Raw genomic sequence first — 17,958 nt, forward strand, 5'->3', positions numbered from 1 at the left:
AAATTGAGTTACATGAAAGCCCATTTTTCTTCCTAAGGGACTTCATTTAGCCAGTAATTATCAGTCAGTGAATATTTATTGAAGTAGTTAACATTTAATCCAGATTGACCTGTGCAACTTTGCTGAATTTTACAAACCAGCATTTCTTGTATCATTCAATATAAGTCTTTAGTCACCAGTCCAATTAATTAGTATGAGCATTGCTTGGCAGAGTCTGATAAAGTTAAAAGACTGTTTAAGCTTTGGGAGAGTATTAGAGCAAGAGCAAGAAACAACAATCTTTTGAAGTTTCATGCAAGTAGAAGACTGGAAAGTAACTTCCGAAATTCATTTTTGGAGTGATATTTTAAAGTGAAGTTTTATTAGAAATAGTTAAGAGGCTAAAGAGTTTAGAAAAATACCTGGAAAAGTAGAAGATGGTTTACAAAAGTTAGGATGCTTAGAGGCATGAACAGAAATATGTATGTAAAGCAACTTAAACATTTTTTAGCTTTAAAATTAAACATAGAAGCCATGTTTATTCTTCCCTCTCCACCACCAGTTATAAAGTATAACTAAGAGGCAGAAGTTCCTGAGAATGAGTTAATGATTTCCTTGAGTTTTGGTTTGTTTCAGTCTCCTGTTCTTAGGTTGTTCACTGTATTTCCTCTTCAGGAGAACCTCTTCCTCCCCTCCTTTACCTATATGATTTATACATCATTTAAGATTTTCCTCTTTGTAACCTACTGCTCGGTTACACAGTACAATGTGTATGCATGCTCACTCTCTTGAATTAAAAGCTGACCTTCCCTATGGAGGCACCCTCTGGTAACGGGAGTACAGTATCAACGATCATTCTGCCCTTTTAAGGTATCTGAGATGTATGTTCTTCAGCCAGTTAGTTCTCAAGCCATTTCTTTTTCTTTTCTTTAACTCATTTAGTTCCCTTTTCCTTAGTCATTGCCCTTTTTCCTCTGTTAGCCTCATTCAGAGTTCCCAGTTAAAATCATTTACATTATGGTCAGCATTAGTTAACAATGTTTTAAAATAACTTTTTCCTGGTTCTGTGAGTTATACTTGCTGAAGTTTCAGAATTTGGAAGTACTTAAAAATATAAAGAAAATTAAAATCCTCTCTCAGAGATGCCCAGACTTAACATTTCCAGATCTGTCCTTAGGTCTTTTTCCCTGAGCTTATAGACAGACACGTGTACCTACACATTTTAAAAGTTGGGATTATGTGATAATATCTTACTGCATTTTCTCCCTGGTATTATTAAACAATCTTTTAAAATATATTAAATAAAATGTTCATATTATATTCTGTCATAAGGATTTATGTAACAGCTAAGAAATCCCTTAAGATGAATAGTTTGATGTCACTTTGTACTTGATTTTCCCTCATTGTGAAAGAAAGCAAAACTTAGGTGTTCCTATTCTTAAATAATAAATGATGAATTGTTTTGTGAGGGAAAGAAATTTAGGTATGAGACCAAGGAGTGTTGTTACCATATGCTAGGTCATATGACCTTGTATGATTTTGAGGAAGGTCTTTTGAGTGTGTTTTTTCATCTGTGAAATTGAAAATTAGTGATAAATATTCTGCTTTCAAATAGTTGTTGAAAGGAGCAAATGATACAATATACATAAAAGTTTATTTCAAACTGTGTGACAAATTAGCCATGCAAATGTAAAATATTTTTTAATATGTGGGAGAGAAGTGAAGAGAATCTTTCCCTAAGATTGAATCCATGTATTTTCTTAATAGGAACTCTGTTTAAACATCATTCCAACCTTTGCAAATCTTATAGACTATCCATCCATGAAAAATGCTTTGATACCAAGAATTAAAAATGCATGTCTACAAACGTCTTCCCTTGCTGTAAGTAATTACATATTAATTTTTGCTTTTCTTTAAATTCTCATTGTTTTAAATTATTTTCTTATTGTTAAATAACCCTTTTATAGTTTGTTTATATATTTCATCTTGGCTATAGGTGGCCTGCATACAGTGCTATAAAAGTGATCAATAGCTGTAGTTTTCCCTCATACATAATTTTGTAGTATTACATCTCTGGCCTTATTCCTGTCCCTTAATTTTAGTACTTCAAGAGAAAATTTGGGTAATTTTTCTTTCTTAAGACTTTTATGCTTTAATTCACAATTTATTTTGTTGGTAGTTTTAAAATAATCATGAGTTTAACTTGTAAAAGCCTAAAAACTTTTTGAACAGCTTCCTTTCATAAACTGCCTTTACTTTTAGTTATCTATATTTTTGTACCTACCACTTACTTGCCTACTTTCAAAAAAAAATTAGGGTACAGTAAAATACATTAATACGAACACAAGGTTGGGGTGGGGGAATAGTTGTACTCAAGAATCTAGGCCAAAGGCAGCTGATTCCTTTGAATACAGAATTGTAACATAGTTGGTAGTCAAGGATGTAGTAAATAGCAGTAAGTAACAGTTCTCATTATCTCGTATTGGGAGAAATATTTATTCCCAACCTTTTCTCTAACAGTAGATCATAAGAATTGATCCCACAGATAATTCTTTATGGAAGTAACATTGAATATTCTCTTCAAATAGCAGCTTTAGAAAAGATGGAGAGATGTCCTTCGTTCATCTGATCAGTTCTTTATATTAATGTTTGATAATGGTCATGTTATTAAATTTGTAAATATAGTGCTTTGGAGATCTCTTCCATCTTTATTAGGTAAAATGTAAATTTAAATAAATACAAGCATTTGTAGCTTAAGCTGATTTAAATGACATGATTTTACCTTATAGTGATCCAATCCATATTAGGTCATGGGTTTTATTTATTTATTTGGTATAAAAGCACTGAGATGGAAAGCAACATCAAAATGGAAAAAAATATCATTGTTTACCAAGATGAACAGTATGAAATGAAGTAAAAAAACCCGAGTTTTTATTCTGACTCTACTATTAACTGTCCTGTGCCATTGGGCAAGTTAACTTACCCCTCTGAGTCTTTTTCTTCATAAATATTAAAAAGATTTGAAATCCACTTCTTTTCTCTGAAATTTTCTAAATTTTATGATTGAATTTTTAAAATCAATGGTAGTAATATTCAGCTAAAAATTTCATTTTCAAAATATCCTTTAAAAATCTGCAGGCTCCTGGTTGGCTTGGTTGTAGAGCATGTGACTCTTGATCTTAGGACTTGTAAGTTCAAGCCCCACATTGGGTGTAGAGATTACTCAAAGTAAAATAAAAAATAAAATCTTTAGAAAAAAAAGAAAAAAAAATTATATAAGGCACACTGTATTTTATGGCAGTGTAGATTTATTTTAGCATACATTTTGTAAAAGTACATGTTCTAGTTTAGTTCTAAGTATGTAGGGTAAGGTGGGAAGCATTGATACTTAAATGGTCTGTATTAATGCCTGGGAATGTTTATATCTCTTTTTAAGATGCCAACTGAGCCATTAAAGACATGATTATAAAGAGTTATAATCAATGTATTTAGAACAGTAACTCTGGAATGGATTTGCATTTTATACATGTGTCTTTTATGCTTGTGTCTTCAGAGGAGCAAATCTGAATTCTGAATTTCATTCATATACATAGACCTCTAAGATTAAAGAATTCTAACTGGGAAATTAGTGAAACATGAGTTTTGAGTTAGAATTGTATTTAATACTGTTTACTGAAGATAAAGAGAAATAAATATTCTTTTTTTAAAAATTGAAATATAATTGGGACGCCTGGGTGGCTCAGTTGGTTAAGTGGCTGCCTTCGGCTCAGGTCATGATCCCAAAGTCCTGGGATCGAGTCCCACATCGGGCTTCTTGCTCAGCAGGGAGCCTGCTTCTTGCTCTGCCTCTGCCTGCCACTCTATCTGCCTGTGCTCACTCTCGCGCTCTCTCTCTCTCTCTGACAAAAAAATAAATAAAATCTTTAAAAAAAAATTGAAATATAATTAACATGCCATGTTATATTAGTATCAGGTGTAAATAGAATAATTGAACAATTCTATACCTTCCTCAGTGCTTATCATGATAAGTATACTCTTAATCCCCTTTATTTCACCCAGCCCCCTACCCACCTCCCGTTTGGCAACCATCAGTTTTTTTGTATGTAACAGTGTGCTGTATTTTTTTGCTTTGCCTTTTTTCTGACGGTATTCTATCTTAACATATTCAAGCTAAAAAAATAGGGTGTGACATGCTTATCAAAGTTGTCAAGCAAATATAGATAGAATTTTGATAAATGTACTAAGTATCAGGTTCTAGTTATTGGTGTTAAAGATATATTTAGAAATAGAAAACTTTATGTAGGTTAAAATATAAATAATTTTTACATGATGTTGAAATATTTAATTTAAGAATGAATTAACCTTGAGTTAGAGGAAAGTACTGGAAGCTAGGAGAATGTAGTCCTTTTCATAATTCAGATGTCCCCAAAAAATTATTGTTAGTAAACACATATACAGTAAAGCTTCTCAAATCCTAATCACTTTATTTAGAAGGATACAAAAATTGAAGTCATTTCTTGCCTTTATCTAACTAGTGTCCTGGTAAAGCAACCATAAATTCTTACTGAAACAAGTCCAGTAAGTTAGTAAATATGTGGATTTCCTATATTTTTAAAGGAGGAGAGCTTTTAAACCTATCTTTATTCTTGAGATTTTAATATATCTATATGAAGATTAAATTTAGAGTTAAATGTTTTGTTCTAGATTGCAAAGACTTTAAATGACTAATGCAATTTACCTCTTTTAATAGGTTCGTGTAAATTCATTAGTGTGCTTAGGAAAGATTTTGGAATACTTGGATAAGTGGTTTGTACTTGATGATATCCTGCCCTTCTTACAACAAATTCCATCCAAGGAACCCGCAGTCCTCATGGGAATTTTAGGTAGCTGAAAACTTAATGTCATTTGATGCTACTTTATTGTTTTATAGTCATGCAAATGAATCTTCCAAATTACAAAACCTTTGTATCCTTTTTCAGGTATATTGCATTCAGTAATTGAGGAATGGTGAGATAAATATCATGATAGAACTTTTTCTTTTTGTTAATTTTAGCAAAAACTGTGGTCTTCCTTGACATTTACAAAAGAATTAGACTTTTGGAAATCCTAGCTTCACAAATACCATGATCATATGTAGTTTTCTCTGTGAAATGATACTAAATAAGAAAGGCAAACAAAGCTGCTTAAAATGCTGATACCAGTCTTAATAGTAATACTTGATGGTTACTTGGTACCCAGTTTGTATTAGGCGCTATGCTGAATATTTTTTCTTCATTATCTCATTTTGTCCTCTCCACATTCCAATGAGATAGGTACTGTTATTTCTGTTTTACGGTAAGGAAGTTGAGGCCCGGCGTTTAAATAACTTATCCAAGATAACACAACTGGTAAATGGTAGAGCTGGTTTTTGATTTATCTTAGCCAGTATGTTTCACTATTAAGTGATGGGTTTATGAAGCATATCAACCTTACAGCACATTCTTTTCCATCAGCATAATTACAGATTACTCTGTCAAGAAACTCTGAAATTGTTCACTATAGTTATAGCTTTGACAATAGAATTTGTTTACTATTAGTTATAGTCTGGAAATTCTGAGGTGCTACTATACTCATGGAAACAGACATAATTATAGAATCACAAAAACATGAATGAGTTTACATTTTACTAAATTTAAAGTTTGTTAATTTTGAAGAAAAACCAAATTATTCAGCTGTGTATTTTTAACACCTACTGTTGTGCCTGGTCTACAGAAAGTCCTCAGTAAATATTTGTAGGAATGGTCAGCAAATAATTTATTGTGGACCTGTGTAGGCATGGGATATGGTACGAAACTTCTCCGCTCAAAGAAATTTGTTTTCTTGAGAAGGACTTTGGCACAGTGGAAAGATCTCTAGCTCCAATCCTGGTTGTGTCAATTCCTGCAGTGACTTTGAAAAGTTGCTTCATCTACCAAATGAGGATAAAATGTATCATTATGGGAGTCTTACGAGAATTCAGTGATAAAATGGGAAGACAGAAGTAATGAGCATAGCAAATAAATGCCTAATGAATAAACATTTAGTAGGTGTTCAATAAAGTTACTCTTTGAGTATATAAGCGAAGTGTACCTTAACAGCAAAATTATAGGACATGGTGTGTTCTGAAGGTATAGATTATATACAAAACACAACAAAAGCATTCAGAGAATGAGAAACAAATGTGCTCAGTTTACCAAATGAAGGCTTTGTAGAATAAGTGTAATAAGCAGGGTCTTGAAGTTTTTGAGTAAATAGGTGAGACTGTAGGGAAGGATTGTGTGGAGTTGAATTAAATTATTAAAGTTTCAACCATGTTAAGTCTGATTAGTAGAAGAAGTGAAGAAATGTATAAGACCTATCCTCACACACTTGTGAAATAGATGTCTCAAGCTTGAGTGAGAAGTCTGAACTATATATTCAGGTAATTTCAGGATAGAGGGTCATTCTGTAACCTTGCTCCTGTGGTGTGATAGGCTTTTAATGTTATTCTGACATTAACTGTGCTCTTAAGCCGAAAGAATTCAGGATAAATACGTCATGGTGTTTAAATCTAAACTGGTGATAAAGCTGAAATCATTCTGATCCAATGTAAGAACATCCTTCTAGGCATTGACAAAGAGAAATGTGTAATTATATTAATTATCAAGATACTTCATGTAGATACAGTATTTTCCTAATGTCTCTTAATTTGTGGTATTGAACTATGAAATTTGTCTCATTCTTTTCTATCAGGTATTTATAAATGTACTTTTACTCATAAGAAGCTGGGAATCACCAAAGAGCAGTTGGCTGGAAAAGTATTGCCTCATCTGATTCCCCTGAGTATTGAAAATAATCTTAATCTTAATCAGGTAAGAATAGTTTTGTGCTTTATTCAGTTTATCCAGCTTACTGTTTTCTTGGCATTAAATATATAAATATGTTACATTTAAGTGTGGCTAAAACAAGAAAAAATATGCCAAGAATTCAATAAAGAAAGTTTGTGGATTCAAAGTAAGCAGTATATAGGTCTCTCATTGGGAGATAGTAAATAACTAGAACTTAGAAAGATATGTAGGATTTTGGACTACTTCAGATTTGGGGCTGGGAAGTTGACATGATCAAAGAAAAAAATCAATGTAATGTGTCTGGGGTGTATATCTGTTATTTATTGCTGTGTAACAAATCATCATACACTAGATGGTTATTTCATCATTTCTGTGGGTCAGCCAAGCCAGGGCATGAATTCTCTGCTCAGAGTTTTCACAATGTTACAGTCAAAGCCTGGGGTCTTATCTGAAGGCTCAGTTGGGGAAAAGAAGGCTCTGCTTCTAACCTGCTTACATAGTTTTTCGAAGTTCCTTTTAAGTTGTTGGACTGAGGGCCTCAGTTTCTAGCTGTTAGCTAGATGCCCTGTCAGTTCTTTGCTTCATGGGCCTTCCCGCATGGCAACTTGTTTCATCAAAGTGGGAAAGAGAATCTGCTAAAAAGATGGAAGTTACAACATCCTATAGTGTGATCAAGGAAATGACATCAATTCCTTTTGCTGAATTCTGTTGGTTACCAGCAAGTCACAGCTCCTGCTTAATCTCAAAGACAGGGAGTTACACAAAGCCCTGAGCAGCAGAATGAGGAGATAATTGGGAACGAGTTTAGAGTCTATCTGCCATAGGAAATGAATAATCCAGTTTGACTGAGAGATACCTATAATACAGTAGGGGAGTAATGGGAGATAGATAAATTGAGATTAGTATAGGTAGACTTCAAATTGCTCTCTGATTTAGGTATTTGTTTTTTTGTTGTTGTTGATGTGTTTTTTATTTTAATTCCAGTATAGTTAACATACAGTGTTAGTTTCTGGCGTACTGGTTTAGGTATTTGAGATTTTAAGATGTGGTAACATTTGCTCAAAGAGGTAATGTGGTCAAAGATTATTATACAGTTATCTCTCTGTATAGCTCTGTCACTGTAGTTATCACAGGTATGCACTTATGTGTCTGCCTTTCCCAGAAGGCTGGTTATTATATCTTATACTTTATTATAGCTCCAGCACTTAATGCAGTGCTAAAAATCAAAAATATTTATTGAACTGAGAGAAAATTTGAGTTAGAGTAATGAGAAGTCATTTGTTTACTGTAGAACTGGTATTTAATGGAGTAAAAATGGAAAAAAGACTGAGAATTGGTTACTATTTACCAGAGAGTGTCAGAAATGGATAGGCAGGCAAGATTGGGAATTAACTACTGAAAATAAATTAGAGGAATTAAGGAAGCAGAAAGCTGGGAGTTAAGCAGGAAAGCTTTTGGCCTTAGGGGAGAGTGCTGAGTGAATGGGGTGTTGGAGTTAGAGAAATTTATAAAATTAATCAGACCCAAATTTCATTTAAAGTAGTAGGGTAAACCTCTGAAAGTTTTTGTCCCTGAATTTCAATTTTTGGCTTGATAATTGGCTTGATAAATTTCTTCATATCTTGGATGGCAGGATTGAGTTTACAATTGGCAAAAAGGGAAACTGAATATTGGGGAAAAATACGATGATAATATGCCTAAGTCCAACTTTTGGTCATTTAGAATGTTTTTAAATATTCCCAAATGCTTATTTCATAATATATAATTTCATTTGGAATGTGGTGTTAGTTTTCTTCAGCTTTATGGTTGATTTTTTTTAGGGGTCTATATTCATCAACAGAAATATTTTGATTCATATTTTCTGGTATTTTCCAATAGTTAACATGGGTATTGTCTGCTATTCACTTCATGGAGAGGGTTCCTAATTTAAGACTGCCCTCTTCTGTCAGTTCTGATTATAATATAAGGATATTTTAAATTATGGAAAAAGGTAACTTGATATAAGAAAGTACATTTTTTGGGCGCCTGGGTGGCTCAGTGGGTTAAGCCGCTGCCTTCGGCTCAGGTCATGATCTCAGGGTCCTGGGATCGAGTCCCGCATCAGGCTCTCTGCTCAGCAGGGAGCCTGCTTCACCCTCTCTCTCTGCCTGCCTCTCTGCCTACTTGTGATCTCTCTCTGTCAAATAAATAAATAAAATCTAAAAAAAAAAAAAAAAGTACATTTTTTTGCATTTGACTATAAAACAGGAAATACTAAGTAGCAGTTAAAACATAATACAGCTTGTGTTGGTCAGGGTTCCAAAGACCACTTCCAGATTCAGTGATTCAGTAGAAGGAGTCACAGCCCTCAGCAAACAGTTGTATTCATGGCTATGATTTTTTATGGTGGAAGGGTATAAAGCAAAATCAGCAAAGGAAGAAGTCTGGAGCACTCTGGAGGAAACCAGCTGCAGGTTTCCAGAGTCATCTCAATATATTTACTCTCCCTGGTAATGCGTTATCATAGTATATGTGAAGTGTTGTAGCTCTATCTGCCTGACATGTACCCAAATTCCAGACTTCCAGAAGGAAAGCAGATGTTTAGCATAAAACAGTCTTTGTACAACTTAGTGAGCCACTTTCATCAGTTAATGGTGGGAACTCTCCTAAAATCTGAGTTCCTGGACACCAGCCAACAGTCAACCTCGCAAGCAGGCCTTTTCAAAGATAGCAGTCCAGGCCCACTGTGTTAATTCTTCTGAACCAACTACATTCATTTGGATGAATCTCCCCAACATAATGTTGAGCAAGTGAAACCAGACAAAGAAGATCTACCAAATGATTCCATTTATATAAAGTATAAAAATAGTCAAAACCACACTGCCAGAAGTCAGACTAGTGTTTACTTGGAGGATAAGAGGGTGGGAAGTAACTAGAAGGGGTCACAAGGAAGCTTATGGGGTGCTGCCAGTGTTCTTTTTCTACATCTGACCAAAACTCATTTTTTTTTAACATGTGTGCTTATCTATGTATACGTTTCTGTTAGTTTGTTATACTTCATTACAAAGTTAAAAAACAACAACAACAACTAATCAGAGTGTCCGTCCAGGTAAACTGCTAAGGAAATAATGCGTTTTGTTACTCTCATGGTAAGACAAGGGATGATTGAGCATCATGGTGAGAGGCAGTGTGGAGTACAAATGAGCACAAGCTCTGGAGACAGACTTAAGTGAATTCTTATGCTCCCATATGTTATTTAGTATCTCTTACTAAGTTGCTTTCTCTCTCCCAGAACCATAGTTTCCTCATTTAAGGAATAGAATTTTTTTTTTTTTTTTTTTAAGATTTTGCTTATTTATTTGACAGAGAACACAAGCAGGGGGAGCAGCAGAGGGAGAAGGAGAGGCAGGTTCCCCACCAAGCAGGGAGCCTGACGCGGGGCTTAATCCCAGGATCTTGGGATCATGACCTGAGCCAAAGGCAGACCCTTAACCAACTGAGCCACCCAGGTGCCCCAAGGAATATAAATACTAATAAACCTACTATGAAGAGTTGTATAAATACCCAGTACAAAAAGATTTAGGAGGGAAAGAAAGCAGTTTCTAGATTCTTCCTGTAATATATGGTATTGCTAAATAAATTGTTTATGATGATCTGAGGTACCCTAAGAATCATCATTTAACCAAAGCTTAAACTACATTATGACATAGTATTAGATACACTTTAGGAACTATAATTATTTGAAAGTTAAACCATATACATTTAATATTTCTGCTAACTTTAGGGAACAGATTTATTGTAGCCAAACATGTCATTTTTATAACAATCTGAATAAACTGACTTTGTTATGCATAATTAAATGGGTTGTTTCCAGATATGTACAAATTCAGATGGTCAATTTTGGACTATTCTAGGAAAATCAATATGTAATAACTGCTGGGGGTAAATTTGTAAGACTGCTGAATAATACCTCTTAGAGAACTCAGGCTATAAAACTAATTGAGACATAATTTCTGGAACTTAAAATCCTCATCAGCTTTATCACCATCATACAGAAATACTATAAAAGTTTGCTGTGATATGCTAAGTTTAAATATACTATTCTTGTGACATCACTGCTATGAGTGGGTCATATTCTGGTAAAAATAGAGAGTATTATGGTTAACTTGTTGAATTATCTTATAAGATTACATTTGCTGCTAACTTGAAACATTATAACTGTATCAATTTCTTATTGTACCAGTTCAATTCTTTCATTTCCGTCATAAAAGAGATGCTTAACAGATTGGAGTCTGAACATAAGACTAAACTGGAACAACTTCATATAATGCAAGAACAGCAGAAGTAAGTAGGTTGCATATGGATTGTACATGGCCCCGGAGTGAGATTAAAGTTACTTCATGACTGATTTTCTGGAATAAGGACTAGAAAAATTGATTTTTTTTTTTTAGTTTAAGTTTATTATTTTAATTCTAGTATCATTAACATATAGTTTCAGGTGTACAATATAGAGATTTAACAATTTTATACATCATTACTCAGTGTTCATCATTGATCCCCTTGACCTATTTTCACCTAGCCCTCCACCCATCTTCCCTCTGGTGACCATCAGTTTGTTCTGCGTAGTGAAAAACTGATAGATTTCAATTTGTTTACATGTAAAGCATTTAAAAATTTTCCTATATGTTAACTTGAACTGTGTAAAATAGAATCTTGTGGAGAATCAAATGTCATTTCTGAGTACAAAAGTGTAATATGATACAATCTTAGCATTTTGTATACATAAGGAAAATTCTATTTCTGAGAAAGTCTCTTGTTATGTTAGCATTAGCTACTAAAGGTGTAAATTCAGGGTGATCACTAAGAGCACCACTTACAAATATTTTTCAAATCTGTGAAACCCTGGTGTTTTGATTTCTCCCTTTTTGTTTTTCCTGATTCCAGAAACATTTATAGAGCATTCATTTCATATTTAATACCACATCATCTACTTTTTTTTTTTAAGGGAGAATATTAAGTTATTTGCAAAATACTAGTATTCAAAGGAAGAAGGGAAAGGTGAAAATTACTGGAGTTTATTAAACTCCAGTTTACTAAAATGAAATCTCCACTGTATTTGTTTGCCAAAGAAAAACACATGATTTTAGGATGTCTGTTTAATCCTGAACCAAAAGATATCAGTGAAAAGAGACATCAGGGGCATGCGGGTGGCTTAGTCAGTTAAGCGTCTGACTCTTGATTTAGGCTCAGGTCATGATCTCAGGGTTGTGAGATTGAGCCCCACATCTGGCCTATGCTGGGTGTGGAGCCTGCTTAAGATTCTCCTTCTCCGTCTGCCTCTCCTCTCTTTCTTTCTTTTACTCCCTCTCTCCCTCTCCCTCTTAAAAAAAAAAAAAAATGATACCAGAACATCAGTGAAGTTGATACCAATTATGAGCAAGATTCCCAGATAGAATTTTTTAGCTTCTGCCCCAGTGTAAGATAAAGGCTAATGGAAATAAATATACCAGGTGTAGAATGACATGAAATAGCCCTTTGTATGTTCTAATATTCTGTGATGTATATATTTATGTTGTTTGATGGATTGACTATTAACATAAGAACCAGATAAATAATGTTTAAAAATTTATAAGAAAAATTTAATATCTAATATTTATACTTAAGCCGTAAATGAACTTTTTTTTTCTTTTTCCCATCTAAATCTTACCTATTTTTCAAGGCCTAGCTCTGGTTCATCATAGTGATTATAGCCTTTATTGTGAAAATCAGATTCTGAATATAATCACATCAAGTTCCTCCTGTCATACCTTGTCTCTCAGTGAGCTATAAGCTCTCTGACAGTAAGAATCATGCTTTCCTGGTTTTAGACACACTAAGTGAATTTTCCAGTAAATATCAAATATGGAATTAAAAAAAAAGACTTGTATATGCAATGTTACTTTTTTGGGGCAAGCAGACATTAATTATAGTAAATAATTAAAAGAAAAACCATACGGATGAACTGTTTTTAGTATGAGTATTTCAAAAATAAGCATTTCTTTTTATTGCTTTGTCATAATTCAACTTTCCTGCAGATCTTTGGATATAGGAAATCAAATGAATGCTTCTGAGGAGACAAAGGTTACAAATGTTGGGTCTCAGGTAAGATATTTAGATTATTTATTTATCTGTTTACTTCTAAGATTTTATTTAAATTCAAGTTAACATATAGTATAATACTGGTTTCTGGAGTAAAATTTAGTGATTCATCAGTTGTATATCAACACCTAGTGCTTATTACATCAAGTGCCCTCCTTAGTTCCCATCACCCATTTAACCTCTCCCCACTCCCTTCCAGCAACCCTGTTTATTCTCTGTAGTTAAGAGCCTCTTTTGGTTTGTCTCCCTCTGTTTTTACTTATTTTGTTTTTCTTTCCCTTCCCCCTATATTCATTTGTTTTGTTTTGTAAGTTCCACATATGCGTGAAAACATATGGTATTTGTCTTTCTCTGACTTATTTCACTTAGCATTATTTATAATACTTCAGTAATGCAGTTTCGAAGAAGTATAGGCAGAAAGAATTTTCCAACAACTCCTCAATAGCCTGACTAAGGTATAATGTTTTATGATAGTGACTGTTAACAATAAAGAGAAAGTTATATGAACAGGAGGGTTTCTTAAAAAATGTTAGGTTTAATAGTACTAAGTAACTCTGTTCACCTTGAAACGATCAGAGATGTGATGTTTATGCATCCACGTCATCACAAATGGCAAGATTTCATTTTTTTTGATGGCTGAGCAATATTCCATTATACAAATATACCACCTGTTTATCCATTCATCAGTTGATGGACATCTGGGCTCTTTTCCATAATTTGGCTATTGTTGATAGTGCTGCTATAAACATTGAAGTGCATGTGCCCCTTGAATCAGTATTTTTATATTCCTTGGATAAATACCTAGTAATGCAATTTGCTGGGTCACAAGGTAGTTTATTTAGATCATTTTAATTTTTGTAAAAAGAGTTTGACAGTGTGCTTCATCTGAGGGGCTTTTGCTTTTTAAGTGTAAAATCACAGTTTTTTGATGTCATTCAAATGATTGACATTTTTCTTTTTCAGCAGATTGACAAAGTCTTTAACAACATTGGAGCAGACTTTCTGACTGGCAGTGAATCAGAAAATAAAGAGGATGGGTTACAGAATAAGCATAAAAGAGTAAATTTCTTTACTTCTTATAATGCACTGATTTTTTTTTTAAATTTCAATAATGGCTTTATTATTGAAATAAAGGGCTGGCATCAAGCGTCTTCCATTGGGAGAATTAGGGAAATATTTTTGGCAAGAAAATAAAAATCTCTTTTCTAAGCAAATTATCTGCTTAAAACCAATTAACCTGTAATGCACTGATTTTTATTATAGGACTTCCTATAAACTACAGATTTTTGTTGGGAAATACTACTGTTTAGCATTTTAACAGGAAGCATGCTTTAATAATCTTTATGAAGTTTAAAAATTATCATGGAAACATGACCTGACTCACATTGAGAATAAACAGGCTTAAGAATTTTAACTTCCTTTATTATACACAGCCCACCCACGTGGTATTATTTCTAGATTGCCTTCCTTCTTTGTCCTTTCTACTACACTTTGCCAGTCACACTTCTTGATAAAGAAGTGTGTTTCTTCTCTGCTTCTGATTTTCAGTGATAAATTGTAAAATGATACTTCGTAGTTGAAGTATTGGTTAGTATTCATTATAATAAATATGTCAAGTTTGAATTTCTGCAGGGAGCAACTTTTCTTCTGTTCATTTGACAAATACTAGAACCTATATGTGCAAAGCTACTGGACATTGGGTTTACAAAATTGTAAGAACACACTGTGAGCTTATCGTTTAGCAAGGTTGATAAAAGAAAAAGATAAATGTCAAATTTGATTCAGAAATTAGCAGTGAAAGAAGCTTTTTATGTTTTCCTTAGCTTTTTGTTTAGTTCCTAAAATATTTTTGAAAATAGATTAGAGTTGAACAAGAGTCTCCCAATTTTATAAAATAAAACCACTAAATGATATTCCCCTTGTTTGGAAAAAGGTCAATGTGATGAATGGTATTAAAATAATAACTGTTTTTATACTGGAAGGAAGTATTTTAGCAGAGATTTGTTTCTACCTAAAGTTGAATCTTATAATAATTCAAAATATAATTCTGTGGCAATCATCAGTGCAAGAGTAGCTTGCAAACTATTTGGTATTGTCAAACATACCAAGACATACTTTACAAAAAAAGACATTTTCTGTTTTACAAGTGAAATTACCAAGTCGCCAGTTGATATTTTATTTTGTTTCATTTTGAGGCGTCTCTTACTCTTGAAGAAAAACAAAAATTAGCAAAAGAACAGGAGCAGGCACAGAAGTTGAAAAGCCAGCAGCCTCTTAAACCCCAAGTACACACACCTGTTGCTCCAGTCAAACAGGTCAGAATTCATTCCTTTTGCATCATTTTAAGCATACTTAATTTCAGGTTATACTTTTGCATGACTTCAAGCATACTGTACTGAAGAAGTAAGTATATAACTTATTCTACCAACTAGTGTTTGTATAAAACTATATTTCAAAGAATACTTCAGTAATGGAGTTTCTAAGAAGTATGGGCAGAAAGGATTTTCCAACAACTCCTCAATAGCCTGATTAAGATACAATGTTTTATGATAGTGATTGTTACCAATATAGAGAAAGTTACATGAATAAGAGGGTTTCTTAAAAAATACTAGATTTAATAAGTAACTCTGTTCACCTTGAAATGATCAGGAATATTATGTTTATGCATCTATGTATTTTTGAGCAAAAAGTAATTTTAATTTTTGGCTTTTCAGTTATAGTTAGGTCTGTCTGTAACTTGATTTAGGAATACTTGTCTATATGTCCTGACCAGTATTTATTTCCTGTTATGTTTCAGGCACTGTTCTAAGTTCCTGCCTGTAGAGAGTTTATACTCTTACTGGCTGCAGAAATAACTTTATCTTAAAAGCGATCTTTAAATTATTTTTTGTTATCTCCTGATCACTAAGATTCTTCTTCTGAGGAAAATCTTTGTGGGGCAAGAGGCAAAATAAAAACTATTTTCTAGGTACTTTTGTAAGAATAGAGAAAACAAATTTCCACAAAATTGTGATATAATTCAAAATATAAAAGTAATAGAGTATCCTTTTTGCAATACAGATATACCAATGAGAGAAGAACATATTTCTATTTTGGGGAGCAGTGGGGGAGGCCAGCATTTTATTTAATTGGAATTTACATTTAGTGTTCCCTGTCATCAAGTTGATTATAGTTTGGTTTCTTGTTCAGTGTTCTTGTTCAATTCAGTGTTCATCTACAAAAACCATATAAAAATATGTGGCTGGCTAGACTTGGCCCGTAGGCCGTGGTTTGCTGACTTGGTATAGACTGTTGAGCTTAATTTTAACTTGTCATTTATTGACTTTAATTGATTTAGAAATCTTGGAGATAAAGTAATTCCCTCATATTTTTCAGACTAAGGACTTGACAGATACATTGATGGATAACATGTCATCTTTGACCAGCCTTTCTGTTAGTACCCCTAAAATTTCTGCTTCAAGTACCTTCACTTCTGTTCCTTCCATGGGCCTTGGCATGATGTTTTCTACACCAATTGAAAATACCAAGAGAAATTTGACCAACGGCTTAAATGCTAACATGGGCTTTCAGACTTCAGGATTCAGCATGCCGGTTAATACAAACCAGAACTTATTCGGTAGTCCAAGCACACCTGGAGTCAGCAAGATGACCCTGGGAACACCTTCCACTTTGCCAAACTTCAGTGCTGTGAGTGTTCCTCCTGCCGGTGCAAAGCCGACTCAACAAAGACCCACAGATATGTCTGCTCTTAATAATCTCTTTGGCCCTCAAAAACCCAAAGTTAGCATGAACCAGTTGTCACAACAGAAACCAAATCAGTGGCTTAATCAATTTGTACCACCACAGGGGTCTCCAGGTATGGGCAGTTCAGTAATAGGAACACAGATGAATATGATAGGACAATCCGCCTTTGGTGTGCAGGCTAATCCTTTCTTTAACCCGCAGAACTTTGCACAGCCGCCAACTACTATGACCAATAGCAGTTCAGCTAGCAATGACTTAAAAGATCTTTTTGGGTGAGGTGTCTTGCTCTATTTTTGAAGAATTACTTCAATTTTAATCATGGGTGAGCTGATTTACATCTTTATATAGTTGGCTCGGAGGAACTACTTCTGTGGGGAAGTGGATGGTTCTCTGACAGAAAACACCTTGTTTCCACGCCAGCATAGTAGTTGTATGGACTTCTTAACAGCTGAGTTTTTAAAAGCATTGAGGATTTTTTTTCCTCTTACCACCTCCTCTTCAAGTTTTTAAAAGACCCAACCCTTACCAATCTCAAAGAGAAAAAAGACACCTGAGTATCTTGAATAGCAGAATTTTTTAATCAAATGTTTATTTTAGCTTGTAAATCTTGTTTTATTTAAAAAATTGAGTTGATGGTTAATGCAAGATTCATATGTTAAATACTACATGGTACACAGTCTGCCTTCACAAGTCATTTGTCTTCATTTTAATGTGTGAAAAATCTTGATGCTCTATTGATTTGTTTGCATTTAGTATGACTGAGTGAGATAATGATAAACCTCACGAAAAGGATCAGGTCGCTTGCTCTTTCCAATCTTATTTACTTCTCAGATTAACTGATGTTCAATACAAAAGACTGAGCAAATACTGCAAAATTTCACTTAATGTTGATTTCGTTGGTTCAAACTAAAGGCATTATTAACCATCTTAAATGCAAACTAATCATTGTAAATTATGTTTTAGCATGGTCTGCCTCAAATAGTAATGTATTTTTCTGCATTTACTTGGATATATTTAGAATCACTTTCTTTCCTACTATATCACAGACAGAAGAATATGTACTGATTTGTACAGATATTTGACAAAGCCCTCTGATGTGATTTCCCTGACTCTTGCCTTCATATTTCATTTTGAATTCAAACTTCTGAGGTTGCAGCATATATGAATTGCATTTTCAAAAGGATATTTGTAAGAAACTATATTTAATGAGTAAACTTTTGAGATTTCTGCTGTATTGTTTCAAATGTAATAAACTTTACTTCTCTAAAAATGA

At 33.6% G+C, this 17,958-nt stretch overlaps 1 protein-coding gene across 3 annotated transcripts in view; it reads left to right on the top strand.

The window, feature by feature from the left end:
* Positions 1–17,958, top strand: part of SCYL2 (SCY1 like pseudokinase 2) — a 41,783-nt gene extending 23,825 nt beyond the window's left edge. For 2 of the 3 annotated variants that reach the window (XM_032844275.1, XM_032844277.1), the window contains 8 exons: positions 1,747–1,860; positions 4,730–4,862; positions 6,730–6,848; positions 11,047–11,147; positions 12,878–12,944; positions 13,905–14,000; positions 15,137–15,256; positions 16,317–17,958. In XM_032844275.1, the coding sequence (XP_032700166.1) occupies positions 1,747–1,860; positions 4,730–4,862; positions 6,730–6,848; positions 11,047–11,147; positions 12,878–12,944; positions 13,905–14,000; positions 15,137–15,256; positions 16,317–16,961 (1,395 nt within the window). In that variant the 3' untranslated portion in view covers positions 16,962–17,958. The remainder of the gene's footprint in view (positions 1–1,746; positions 1,861–4,729; positions 4,863–6,729; positions 6,849–11,046; positions 11,148–12,877; positions 12,945–13,904; positions 14,001–15,136; positions 15,257–16,316) is intronic. The other variant, XM_032844276.1, reaches the window with a different exon arrangement.

This window comes from Lontra canadensis, unplaced genomic scaffold (assembly GCF_010015895.1).
Source record: "Lontra canadensis isolate GAN:19392208 unplaced genomic scaffold, GSC_riverotter_1.0 scaffold150, whole genome shotgun sequence".
In the NCBI taxonomy this organism is placed as follows: domain Eukaryota; kingdom Metazoa; phylum Chordata; class Mammalia; order Carnivora; family Mustelidae; genus Lontra; species Lontra canadensis.